Below are 13716 nucleotides of genomic sequence, written 5' to 3'. Positions count from 1 at the left end.
ATTGTGATAAAAGTCTACCTTAGACTTGAACCTCTTGGATAAGATACTCTTAAATTTTTAGTGTAAAAATGACAAAGTCCAAACACATTCACAAATTGACTAAGTTCAATGTAGGTACATTTTAGTTATACTGAAAAGTTTCTAAGTTCAATGTAGGTACATTTCAGTTATACTGAACATTTTCTAAGTTCAATGTAGGTACATTTCAGTTATACTGAAAAGTTTCTAAGTTCAATGTAGGTACATTTTAGTTATACTGAAAAGTTTCTAAGTTCAATGTAGGTACATTTTAGTTATACTAAGAAATTTCTAAGTTCCATGTAGGTACATTTTAGTTATAGGGCAAAAAGTTTAAGTCCAATCTAGGTACAAAAAAGTTATAACTTTTATGTGCCTAAATCTTAGGTACATAAAAATTACACTTTAGTTACAGAAAAGTTATGACTAAGTGTAACTTTTTTTTGTATGGGGTATTATATATTTAAAGTAGACCTTTCTATCTCTTTCTTTTTTTACCATGTTAGCATTTAACGTTCTTTTCTCTCTGTATTTTAGAAATGAAGAATGGGGAATAAAGCTTCTTCACCAAGAAAAGATATCGATGGAGGTGAAATTCGAGGAAGGAGTCGATCTTTTACGGGAATAACCTCCAAATTTCGTAAAAGAAGCAAGAGTCCACCAAGAGAGCGCAGCTCTTCATTTACAGATACTAGGCCCAAAAGGGGGAGTTTCAAATTTTCTAGTCACAATGGAGGGGTTCCCACTCCAAATAGTCAACCCCCATCAGGAGGCAACCAAAGTTCTAGTCCCACGAAGAGTATCACTATCAGGTCTGGAGGACGATCTCGAGAAGAGGAGAATGACACTGCTAAGTTGTTGTCAACTTCCTGCCCAACCCGCACCAGACATTTCCCTCCACTTCTGGATTCCAGCGTGCCTCCTGAGGCCAGACAGAAGGATACCCTGGGTCGGGACACCATCCGCAGGTCCTTGACTCGGAAAGACAGCGAGTCTCCCAGGCTCTGTCCGAAACAGATGAGACAGATTTCCCGGGATCTGTATGGTGAGACATTAGCAGATATTTCAAAGAGGCGGGGACTGGCTGTGCAGAACCGTGACTTGTCAATGTCACAGGCGAGTCTAGGTCACATGTCTTGTAAGTCTCAGTCTCTCCACAGCTTAGGAAATGTTGGACTGGAAGATGAAGACGAAAAAATAGGTCCAGTTTATGGGAAGATAGTGCTAAGACAAAATAGACCAAAGCACCTGCATATGAACAGATACAGTGGTGATTTTGATCTTAGAGTTAGAGCAGGATCTTTGTCTGCAGGTGATATAAACAGAAAGAGTGGCACCTTAAGAAATGATAGTCCCTCAGAACCACAGCGTAGGATATCCCAGCCTATCGTGTCATCATCAGACTCCAAGGTGAAGGTCAACATTCAGAGGTCACCAGAGGAGGTGGTGCAGGCAAGACGCATGTTGGTCTATCGTGCTCTAAAAACTGATGGTGAAGAACTGGGTCAAAATAGTCCAGATCGTAAGTCTATACCTATTCTAGCTGACAGACGGTCAAACAAATCTGCTTCATCCTTACACAGATCTCCTTCACCTAATAGTAGCTTAACCGCACCACATTTATCATTATCACATGGCAACAGTGCTTTGTCTCCTGGCAACCATACTGTGCAGTTGCCTGGCAACAGGTCACCACATCATTCATCAGATAGTAACAGTGCTTTGTATCCATGTAACCGTCCTGCATCACCTAGCAACAGATCATCTGCAACTAATGCACTCACAGAACTTACAATTAACAGTGACTTAAGAAATGAAAGTAACAGTAGTTCAAGGAGTCTGGAGAATATATCAAAAACACCAGAAAAAAGTCCTGTTCATGTGACTCCACCTAAAATTACCCCCAATAAAAGAGCATTACCAAATATTGATGAGTATAAGATTCTCAGTTCAAGTGTACCCTCCAATCGGGAATTGTGGGGATCCTATGAAAGCTTGACAATGCGCTCACGAAAAAATGAGGACGTTTCAGAGGAGACTGGTTTAAGAGAACGTAGTCAAAGTGTCTCCTTAAATTCTAGACATGATTACACAAATGTGCACATTTCGCCTTTGGATGTGGAAGATTTGGGATTCCGTAGCCGCAGTAGTAGTTGGAGTGTGGCAAGAGACGGTGGGAGAGTCCACAGTGGTGTGGGGTCAGGGTATCCCCAGGCCCCACAGGTTAACCGACTGTGGAGTTACAGTGTTACGTCATTATCGGACATGGGATTAAACCCAGTTTTACCATCCCAACATAGATACATTGAAACAAAGCGTGATGATTTTGTTGGTAAGTCCTTGAAATTAGGCATTTTATCCTTCATACAATTAATGAAGGATTGCATGACCATTTTCTCTTCCCTCTCTCCATGAGGGCAATAAGAAATTTGCCTTGAATCTTCTTTCAGGGCAATTAATAAAATCACTGATAAAAATGAGGGCAATAAATGACCTTGTTATTAACAGGAAGCTGCATATATTGACTTTGTTAATTGGTTCATATTTATTTAGAAACCTCTTTTTGTTGACTTGTGTTGACCTATAGCCAATAAAAACAAATCTGTACCGTATAGCCTGATCAAATGTAGCAGACATATGGCAATCATTTATATGTTATATTATTATAGCTTCACGATAGTATACTCACAGATAATTATTCATTATACACAGCAGCACTATATAGTCAAGCTTTTAATAAGGTTTGAAATTTGGTGTATATAAGCTTCCACACATACAAAATGTAAAATTGTATTAACCTGTCAAGTTCATTATCAATTAGAGAGTTTGTTTCAATTAATTATAATAGTTTTTACAAAGTAGCATGTGTGAATAATATTTTTGGGGAAATTGCTATACAGACAAATAGCTTCATTAGAATTTAATCAACTGAAAATTTCTTGGTTGTATTTAAAAAGCTAAAGAGTTGCGACAGAACAGTTGCAGGGCTGTCACAACTAAGAATACTGCTGTGGTTCTCTCTGCAACTTTTCAAACGTGAAACTATGTGATGGATTTTTTCCTCACCTCCCAAAATTTCTGAAATTCGTGAGATAGACCTGTGATCATTTGGTTTTGATGACTGAACACCAGGACTGTTTAATTTTGAGCAATTTGATCAAAGAGCTTCCCCAAAAAAGTCATTTCCTGTCAATCAGGAATCCTTCACATCAATAGCCATTGAACGGGCAATAAGATGTGTGATCTGCTGTCTATAGCAATTTCAATTTTTTTTTCTCTTAATTTTATTTATTTGGGCTTCATATGTCATTACTGGAACATGTACCACTAATTGAAATATATGTAAAATGCAATTGATTGAGCATTAAGAGAGAAAAAGAAAAATGAAGAAATTAAAAGAGAGGGGCAGAGTAAGAATTAGTTTGTGAAAGGTTTTGATCCTCACTAGTTCCTGTGCATTAATCACTGCAAAAGAAAAATAGGGTTTTGAATTAGACTTGTGTAGTTTATTTTCTTCAATGTACTGCATGTTTATTAATATATTAAGTAAGTCACAAAAATTACACTAATGCGGTTGTTTGAAATTTAGATTGTATGAAAGGAATCATGAAACAGTTTCATTTTTTGGCTTCTATAAATGATACTTTTTGAACTTCTCAGGCTCTGGGTACAGTGACTTTTTTTGGTATTTTTGATTGGCTAGGTTTCTATTAAATCTGACGGCTCATGGTTTGATTTTTGATTTGCATTGAATAACTTAGCATCTCCTAAAGCTGATATATGCAGCACTCAACCGGGTTCTTTATGGAAATGATAAAATGTATACCAGTTAATATGTAAATCATCAGTAGTCGAAACTCGTTATTTGTTCACACCATTTAAGAAGATTAAACCATATTTAGCAATTCCCACATTATTTCAGGGCTAATAATTTGCAGGTATTTAATAATGAAAACTTTACAAAGAAGAAGGATTGAATTACTATTGGTAAATAAAGCTGAGGGGTTACTTATTTTGACTGGTCTACATAAATTGATACCAGAGTAAGATTTTATCAATGTTAGGATTGAATTCTGATGAGCTGTGAATACAAACAAATCCCCCCAAAATATCAGGAAACATTAGTCTACAAACTATATTCATGCAGACCCAGCTGCAAGCTGATCATTTCCATAATGCTTACCTTTTAATTGCTGTGCAGATGAATTAGAAAATCTAGAATTACTGTTGACAGTTATAAAATTTGTGACAAGTGCATTTATGTTTCTGCAATTATAATACTGATTCTGAAGGTACGTGTCTCAGTTTTCATGTAAACCTTGAACAATTTATATTCTTTTGGAAGGGATATATAGAAGTTGACTTTCATCACTATATATATAGTAAGGAAATAATTGCATTTTTTTGCTACTCTAGCTATTTTTTTTATTTACCACGGTACATTAATTTATTTTCTGAATAACCTTTCTCTTGACTAATAATGATATGAGAAGTCAGATTACTTTTTGTAATTACAACAAGAATGAAGATAGATTATGTTTGTCTTTTGAAAAGTACAAAAAATGGATTTTTCTGTTTTAAAAAAAAAAGACAAAGGAATTGCCCATAGACAACAGGAACAGGTGACAATCTTTTGTCTTACAGGTGGGTGCCGGGGTGGTCCTGTGATTTGATAAGCATGAAAAATGGATTTTTGTTGTCATTCAGCAAGCTGATAAACAGATAAAACAGAGAGAATTGTCGTGATAAATGCTGAGAGATTTAATAATGTGCATTGTTTGCAAAACATGTATCTACCTGGTAGGTGTGTACTTTTAAGTGTAAGGTGACAGATATATGGGAGAAAAGATTAATATAGATGATGCAGTCGGGAACTGAGGATTGAGTATTACACATTTACTTGTAGATTTTTAGGTTCCATGCTATGGAAAGACGCAAATTTATGTGTATATGGCTCATGCCATCGAAAGATGAGAGTTTAAAGCACTTTGTCTTAAAATTATTACTTGAGAGGAAATTACTTTGAGTGTTCAATTGAACATATTGCAATTTTATTTTTGTTGCATGGCATATAATACAAAGAAATATTTCAGTTCACACAGTAATAGTATATTTCATTTCTTTTGATATTAACTTCTTTTTTTTTCCATTTTACTCTTATCAACAAAGATTGCACGTGCTCTGGTGCGTTGAAAAATGGCATGATTTAAGGGAGTGAACTTGGTTTTATAATTCAATCAATAGTTGAAGAGTTACCTCTCTTAGATGTATGGGGTAATAACCTTGTTTGTCAATGGCTGTTACAAGTGTATTTTTAACAATGATGCAAGGACAAGGTGTATAAATCAAGGTGAGTCTTCATTTACCTAGGTTTACTAGTTTTAAACAGGAGAACAAGTTTTGATATATATTTTAACCGGAGGTAGTAATTAATTTTTTGACTTTATGTAAATTCCATTCAAAATTTACAGTGCGTTGGTTTTATAAATAGCAGCATTGTTTGTTCAGTGTCATAAAGTAAATACCAAGTGTATGTTCCGTTTGTTGGAACTTTTATAGTCGACAAACTTTTATTTAATCTAGGCCAAAAATCATGTTTTGGGGTTTGGTACCCTTTACCTGTATATAAATATCCAAATCTGAAAATCTTCTTAAGAACAGCCCTTTGACTTCAAAGGGTCTTTGAAAGTGGTTTTATTATCAATTTTGAAACTGTTTGAGTAATATTCATTCATTGTGTATTCTCTCTGTGTATATGTGTGACAAATTATTCCACAGCGCCAAGTGTTCATATTTATGCTGTATATTACTACACAAAAAATTAAAAGATTTCAAACTTTGCCCCTTGCAATTTATTCTTGTACAACAATGTTTGTAATATATAGGCCTTGTTGATTTAAGATTGGGGACATGAATTAAAGTTCCCACAATGTAAATTTCCATTTGAAAGCCCAGCCGGATAAGTAAAGAATTCTGACCAGGTAGAAATAGATAAAACGTATGTTTCCCCTGATAAATGCAGTGTCGCCGTGTTATGTGTCGGGCTGAAAGTATGTGTAGTCTATCTATTGACTGGTCTGTTTTTATCAGAGGGGATTTCTAATTGCTGATGAAGGTTGTTATAATGAATCATGTACAGTAAGCTGTCATTTACTGCCAAGTTATTGCCGAGCTTTTGATATGTTTGGGTTTAGTTGGAATAATTATAAAACTAAGGTAGGAGGAATTTTTTTATGGTTTTGCTAAGAAAGAAGGTTTCAGGTGTTATACATGTATGCTAATTTTAATGTAAATTGTTCCCTGAAGAAAAAAAAAGTTTCTTTCTTTGACGTTTGACAAATTCTGTTTATTGAATTTTGAGATGTTTTAATATCCCTACCGGTACAGGTAAAGTCCGCTGTGTGGCATAAATGACACATGTATTCAATGTAAGCCGGATATTGAACATGTTTACAAGTTAAAAACTACATCAGTCTAACATAATCACTCAGTGTTTCTCTCTAATGACCCCATCAGACTGTTGGTAAAACAATCGCCTTGAAGCCTGGTTTGATGTAGTGGAACATCGTACATGCAATACTGGAAAGTTTTGTTGTCGCTCGGAATTTATGGCACATAATCATACCCATTGACAAAAATGTATGGTTCATTCATTCAAGATTGAGTTTTGACGTGGGGCCTGCCAAAGGTGTATACACACCGATTATGTACAGTCAAGCTACAACAGTTCAGTTGGCTATTGTGAACTTTCACTGTCTGTTTATTTGCGATTTATCTCATTGAATTTTTAAGTAAATGGAAAAGTATTCTTGTGTTCATATAAATCTTGGTGATATGAATGAATATGTGATTTTAATTTCTCTTTTTCTCTGGGCTTTAACCTTTTCACCCATATCAAGGTAGGTTGGCACTTGACTTTCGTATTACAGTATACTTATAAATTTTAAAACTTGTGTAAGAATTTAATACTGTTCTTATTTTTATAAGAAGAGATAAGGAAATATATCTTTTAAGAAAACTAATGACTTTGAACATGCACGCCCAGTAAGTTGTAGATCGCAGTGAATGAATGACAGGGATGGCCTTGTATAACAGGTCCAAACTTGTGGTTATATCGATTCTTCACAAATTGTAGTTTTCTGTCACAATTTGCCTTTGTCATCCTCCATCTATCATTTTAAAACACCCATTAATGACACTGGCTTCAATTAGTTCCCCATGGATGGACCCTCGTAAATACACTCCTAAGACATTTTACTTAAAACTCTGAAATAAAAACTTTAAATGCTCTTTGTGAATGGCAGGGCAGAAGTCAGTCACACTGCTTGGTTTGCTGTGAATTTTTATTCTTTATGTTTTTTAATCGGGACTAGAAATCTTATTAGAACTAATACCCTGGGTAAAAAACAAAAGACAAGGGTTCGGCTCGGCATTGTTGTCCTGATTTGTCAAGATTAATGAGGGACTTCCATTAATCCAGCAGCAGTGTATATTCCACACCTAACTAATGGCAAGTTGTTAGTCCTGATAAGGCTAAAGGATTAAAATGAAATGACCGCCTTAATCAGCAGAAATGGTGAAATGTACAACAGCAAAGTATCCTTAGGGGTTCGGAAATTCTTAGATGGTCATTTTGATGGCAAGTACTAGTAAATTTAAATCATTCAAAATATCATGATTGTTTATTTGCATCTGAAAATTTAGTACATCAATATTTTCATTTAAAGTCATGCCATTAGTTAATAACATGTAGGTGCCAATTTGAAGTTTTTCATTTCAAGTTTTTTTTAGTGTCTTACGTAATCTGTGGGCCATGTTTGCAATGACACATAACTTGTGCATCTTTTGCCTAATTAATTCTGTTAGATAACACGGGTCCCTATTCCATCTTCTGTCAGTGGCTAATTCACTCCTTGATGTGCTGCCAAAGCACTAATTCTTGATTTAAGACTGGTCTGTGTCATTCTTTGTGCTGTTAGAAGGATCCCAGACCTGGGTGTGGGATTAATGCACAGCAGATATTGCACAGGCTGATTAGCTGCAGAGTGGGCAGTGACTATTTAACGTCATCAAATGATAAAGTCTGCTTTGTGGGTGTTACACATTCAATAATTACATACCTCATATCTTTAAGTGCTAATCTCTGATGGAAAGAAATTGTGTTCAGAATTGAATAGCTGTGAAAAGTACTATTGATATGAAAAAAAAAGGCATATCTTGCACAATCTTGCTTGCGGTAGTCTAAATCATGATGCAGTTTAAAAGATGCAAATAAATGATAAGCCATAATAGTGAAAACATTTCTTATTTGTGAAAAGTTATTATTAATAGGAGAGTACAATATGTAGAGTGTTACTATTAACTGTCAATTATGATAAATAAAAACACATTGGTATCATTAGTTTACACTGGAGAGGGAACATCTAAAAAATACACAAAAAAGATTACTGGTTAATTAGATTTCCTGTTGATTGTGCAAAACATCTGTTTTTATTCAATTCCTCTTGCCAATATTTCTTATCACCGATACCTAGGAGCTAACTAGTCAAATTTGTTGTGTATTGAAGACAAACACGGCAGTGTAAAGCACATGAAGTGGTTCTTGTTAAAAATCATCCTCGTATATGTATGAACGAAAGAGCATCTTAAACAATAAGATGAAACGACAAAGATCAAGTCTTTTTTTCCCTTCAATTTCAAGGGCGATATAACAAGTGTCTGAGCATATGCTGAAAAGATGTGTTTATTCCTATTGAGAAATGCAAAAAAGCAATATGAATGAAAAAGAATTGTGAAGAATTAGACCGTTTTTGTTTTGTTTGGATCTTTTCAGCTTGTTCAGTGTTGCAAACTTTTACCTCGCTGGATTGTACTAAAAATAATTTAGTTCTTGACAGCACAAAAAAGGGACACCAGCCATAACTGTGATTTCAAAGATGAGGACTTTCCACCTGAGACTGAGAACTTAAGTCTCTGCCTTTGTTTCTTTCAGACATTGACATCTTGCGTGACCTGAGCATGGAGGAGCAAATGGCGGACTGCTGTCCCTTGTGTCACATGCCCTATGACAAAGGGAAGAAGCGGCGCTTGATTGACACCTGTGGACATGCAAAGTGTTACAGCTGCATGTTCTACTCGGAAAGCTGCCGAATCTGTGAAAACAGTAAGTAGAGGCTTGTAGAAAGCTTGAATATTTGGCTGAACGTGCCTTGGCTCTAGCTTTTCCTTGAGACATATCTTATACTTACATGTATTTGTCCAGTAACTAGCAAGTTTGTGATGATTAACGCTGGAATGAGCATTTTTAAGATTTGTTAGGTATCATTAATGTTTGATTTTGTTAGGCTTTATATAATTATCAAATTAATTGCATGCACTACTCAAAGCAAGATACTTGTAGTTTGAATGTTTGGCTGATGCCCTTTATGTTCATACAGACCCCACAGAGGCAGGTCACCACATCAGACAGAGCAGTGACATATCCCCCTACAGCCGAGTCAGGGTGAAGACCAACGGTCACTTCACACCTCATATGAAGTCTTCGGAAACTGCCACTCAAACCACACCCAAGTCTTTTTCACTCTCAAATATGCATACCAGTAAGTTATGAGGCATACATACTGTACAATGTATATATTTAATCTCAATGGTTATGAAAAGTACTTAGAAAAGTACTTAGATAAAAACAACTTGAACATTGGAGCTTGTAGTACATCTTCAACACTTTACATGTTATTAATATTAAGGATTTTATTAAGGCATGAATGTGTTTGCTTGTGCATGCTTTTGCACTTTAGTAATGCATGACATGAAGGAGACAAAAAAAGAGGGAGAAGAAGAGATATTCTCAGTTATGCCCAAGCTCAGAACATCGATTTACTTACAACTGAAACCCCCTCCCCCTTTCAAAAAAATTGTTGATACATTGAAACAGCTAACCTTCTCTTTTTGATTTTGACCCTTGGACTGAGATAAGGAATATTAAACACTCATGCTATCTTGCAGTGAAAGGTTTACCCCACAGGGCATATAATCCAGGGGGTGGCTCTGAATTTATGTGACAGTAATATCGATGACACAGTAAAGCAGTCATTTCCATGGAAATGAGAAAACATCAGAACAAAGCCCATGTGTCTCCTAAGACTCCCGTAGTTAATAGAGTGACACATGCTTGTAAAGATGGTTATCGATTTCAAACACTAAAGAAACACTCACAGACACATTTTTTTAAAAGGAAAAAAAAATAGAAGGGTTTTTTTTATATAAAGAATGAGGGACACAAATCAATACAGAAGGTGATAGCTTGATTTTGTGGATATAGGGGGTATTTCTGGTAACCTTGTGCATGAAGTGAAGAATTCTTAGAGCATGTGGATACTCCGTTTGAGGCTATTTCATGGACTGTAATTCCCAAATGTCTTCCGATTATAGTATAGTGGCTCCTTTAGCATAAAATGACATCTGTGACAAAGAACATTAATGTCTCTCTTTAGCATTGGCTTTTTTTTTTTATAAGATAAATGTTTTACTCTGATTCCCCCTCTCCCTTACACACATTGCTAATGCTTTCACTATAGTTTGTGATCAGTGGTGCTATTATTCAATTCATGGATCTTTGATCCATCCACTGAAGAGCTTCCTGGTGTTTAGTTTTGAGTGAGGAGGGGAGAGCTATGATTAGGTATTGTATCTGAGTTCTCCTCCGCATGCTTTGTTAGTCTGGAGGAGTCAGTGACTCCAGTGTCATAGTCTGATTCTCGAAGGTGATGCTTGCTGTGTGATCTGTGCATTATGGAGACTTGTAATCCAGAGATGATTTGTGCTGGAATTGTTGTTACCGAGGGATCAAAAGAGTCATCACCAGTGTGTGATGAGAAAGGTAAACCAGGCAAGCATTTTATGGGGTTTAAAACAGATATTGCTAAACTTGAATGAGTTCTAGCTGTTGGTTTCAGATCATTTGTGACTTTAGAGCAAAAATAAAGTAAGAAGAAAAGACAATGGAGTAGAAATAGAGGGAAAGGGATTTTATTTTTTTTCAAACAGAAATAGAATAATTGCTATAAAATGTTGCTTCAATTTGCACAGTTGGTGTTGGAATTGACATGCAGGTTTTGTAATTGTTCATCAGCTATGTATCTCATTCAGACCAGATGTGTGAGAGTCGGAGAGCTTCCTCCAATACACAGCTATCTGCAGCTTCCAACCTCTATAGTCATGATAGTTTTCCTAGCAAAATGATCTTGATTTTAATTGCAATATTGCCAAGTGATGTTTGATAGTGTGAGTGTATATATACAACTTTCAAAAAAATATTCATATTTTATGATTTATAGTGAGTACCGGTACTTTTGTTAATATAAAGTATGAGGAGATTACCAATAATGAGTGAATGTCACACGTGAATTTGTGACCACTAAAAAACAATACTGTAAATTTTATCTATTTCATTTTCTTAGGTGGAAACCAGTTACCTGAACCCCAAGTACCACCATCAAGGTCCCGGTTCTTTAAACCCATTTCCCTGTCACCCACAGCTTCCAGTACACCTAACTCCTCACACAGGGGCTTTAATCCAGACCCTGCCATGGGGTCTCCAGACCTCCACCCTGCAGCTGACCCTAGTCTGACCCCATATGATGACCTTGATGAGTTGTCAAGGTTAGACAGAATAGGTCCTGCTCTTGACCAGAATGATCATCCAGGTAAGCTTGAAAAATAGCAATTTTTTTTATAAACATGTTTCAGTGCATTATCATATAATGCATTATCATTATTTAAAACTGAATTCTGATAAAAAAAAAAAAAAAAAGTCACACAAATTTATTTCTGGTTTTGGATTTCTTAGTTGTGATAGTGATTATGAGAACATTGATTCTGTTTTATCTGCATATGCATAGATCCCCCTCCTCCATCTCCAGATGTTGCCCAGAATGATCTAATAGTGAGGCTGGGCCTGTTGCTGTCGGACAAGGGTCGACCTAATGACCCCTCTCATATGACACCCATGAAGCAGGGTAACCAAGGGAACCAGACAGAGGACACATTTACCAGTGTGTCTTCTATAGGCAGTAATGAGGTGACACCGGAGAGGGGAATCCCCACCCCAGACAGGGGGATCTCTGACACCAGTCCCCTGTCAACTCTCACTGGTAAATAGGCCTTTTTCTTTGTCTTTGAATATTTAACTTTGTTTTACATACCATGAACTGTGAAACTGTCTGTTATTTTGAAATTTTTTTGTTGGTCTTTTTAAATAAATGTTTTCACGATGTTAATTGAATACAGAGGAGTTTTTTAATGTGTGCTTTTTAAGACCCTGGAGTTTAGATTGCACAAGATTTTCAGATTTACCAAATTGTAAAATGTAGAAAGTTTTGATGTAAGAAATTAAACATTGTAGTAATTCATGTATAGCTTCATCTAGAAGTTTTGTTTATAATGTAACAAGTTTAACATTTGAACCATTGATGTGTAGCTTCCTCTGGGAGTGAACGGGGACATTACAGTGGAATTCGAATGGGGACCGAGTCCCTCACCTACACCGGCAGCAGGGACCCAAGCGCCGAGAGCATGAACTCTTTTATGTCCACCAGTACCGGCAATAGCATGAGTCCTCACGCCACCACCAAGAGACCACACTCCATCACAAGTAAGTTCATCATCCCTGGTACCATCTTGCAAAGGGTGGCACAATAGGAATGATTATTGTCCAGCTTAGTGATGATTGTAAGAAATATGATGCAATATGATTCAAAATTGAAGTAGCATATTACTTTTTACAGTTGAATACAAGGAAATTCTATCATTTTATTTTTGTTTTGTGTATTTTCAATATCATTTCACTTTTCAAAAGGTTTATTTTCCATGAATATTGATTTTGAATCTTTAACTTTTGTTTACTCAAGTGAAATTTCTATATCATTGGGTATAAAAATGCAGTAACTTGATAAGTCTTAACACTGTTTCATACTGCATATTCATACCAAATAAGCTGATTGTCATTTTATTTCTGCATTTTAGCCTCCACACCTGGACAGATAGAAGATTTGTTTGGTAAGAGGGGAAACTTTCGCAGATCTTCTGCCCGGGCCACCATTGGTCACTCTAGCGAGCGCCGCATCACAATAACCCCCATCAAACCACCACAAATACGACTCAAGGCTCAGGTGTTTGAGGTTCCCCACAATGAGGGAAAAGCACTGTTTGTTGGGAGGGAATGGCTGTTCAAGGATATAGAAATGGTTAGTAATGCTGCTTAATGTATGAATAATGAACATATATATCTATATGTACCTAAGAAAGGTTGTGGAGAAAGTTCAATTGATCAACAAAAAACAGGGATATATTATCCAAATTATAGTTCAGATACATCTTCTTAATTAATACATAGAAGTAGTTTGATATTTTATTTTGGTTGTTGTGCTATTTACAGGCCCTGAACAGTGAGCCCACCACAGACAGAGTGAGGGGTGTGGTCCTGACTGGGGGTATTGGGGCAGGAAAGACCGCCATCATAGAGCAGCTAGTGGACAGCAGCTTCTTCACTGACGGCCGGAGTGGGCTCGTAGAAGGTCAGTCTTTGTTCTTAGTATAATAGACAACCAAAATAGAATTGGTATTCTAAGTCAACATCACTACATATATTATGTTCTCTGTCAGTGTCATTGCATCTTACCAAGTTGCAAAATATTTTTT

At 36.2% G+C, this 13716-nt stretch overlaps 1 protein-coding gene across 17 annotated transcripts in view; it reads left to right on the top strand.

The window, feature by feature from the left end:
• Positions 1-13716, top strand: part of LOC128193000 (protein TANC2-like) — a 48387-nt gene that overhangs the window by 27785 nt on the left and 6886 nt on the right. For 6 of the 17 annotated variants that reach the window (XM_052866360.1, XM_052866443.1, XM_052866190.1 and 3 more), the window contains exons 2-9: positions 556-2350; positions 9011-9181; positions 9456-9617; positions 11478-11723; positions 11919-12170; positions 12497-12670; positions 13042-13262; positions 13454-13592. In XM_052866360.1, coding sequence (XP_052722320.1) covers positions 565-2350; positions 9011-9181; positions 9456-9617; positions 11478-11723; positions 11919-12170; positions 12497-12670; positions 13042-13262; positions 13454-13592 — 3151 coding nt within the window. In that variant the 5' untranslated portion in view covers positions 556-564. Of the gene's footprint in view, positions 1-555; positions 2351-5268; positions 5369-6042; positions 6235-6975; positions 7668-8469; positions 8645-9010; positions 9182-9455; positions 9618-11477; positions 11724-11918; positions 12171-12496; positions 12671-13041; positions 13263-13453; positions 13593-13716 lie in introns of those variants that run through there. The other 11 variants (XM_052817199.1, XM_052817356.1, XM_052817282.1 and 8 more) reach the window with 9 other exon arrangements.

Source organism: Crassostrea angulata, chromosome 1 (assembly GCF_025612915.1).
Source record: "Crassostrea angulata isolate pt1a10 chromosome 1, ASM2561291v2, whole genome shotgun sequence".
NCBI lineage: Eukaryota > Metazoa > Mollusca > Bivalvia > Ostreida > Ostreidae > Magallana > Magallana angulata.
This window is presented reverse-complemented; position numbering and strand designations above follow the sequence as displayed.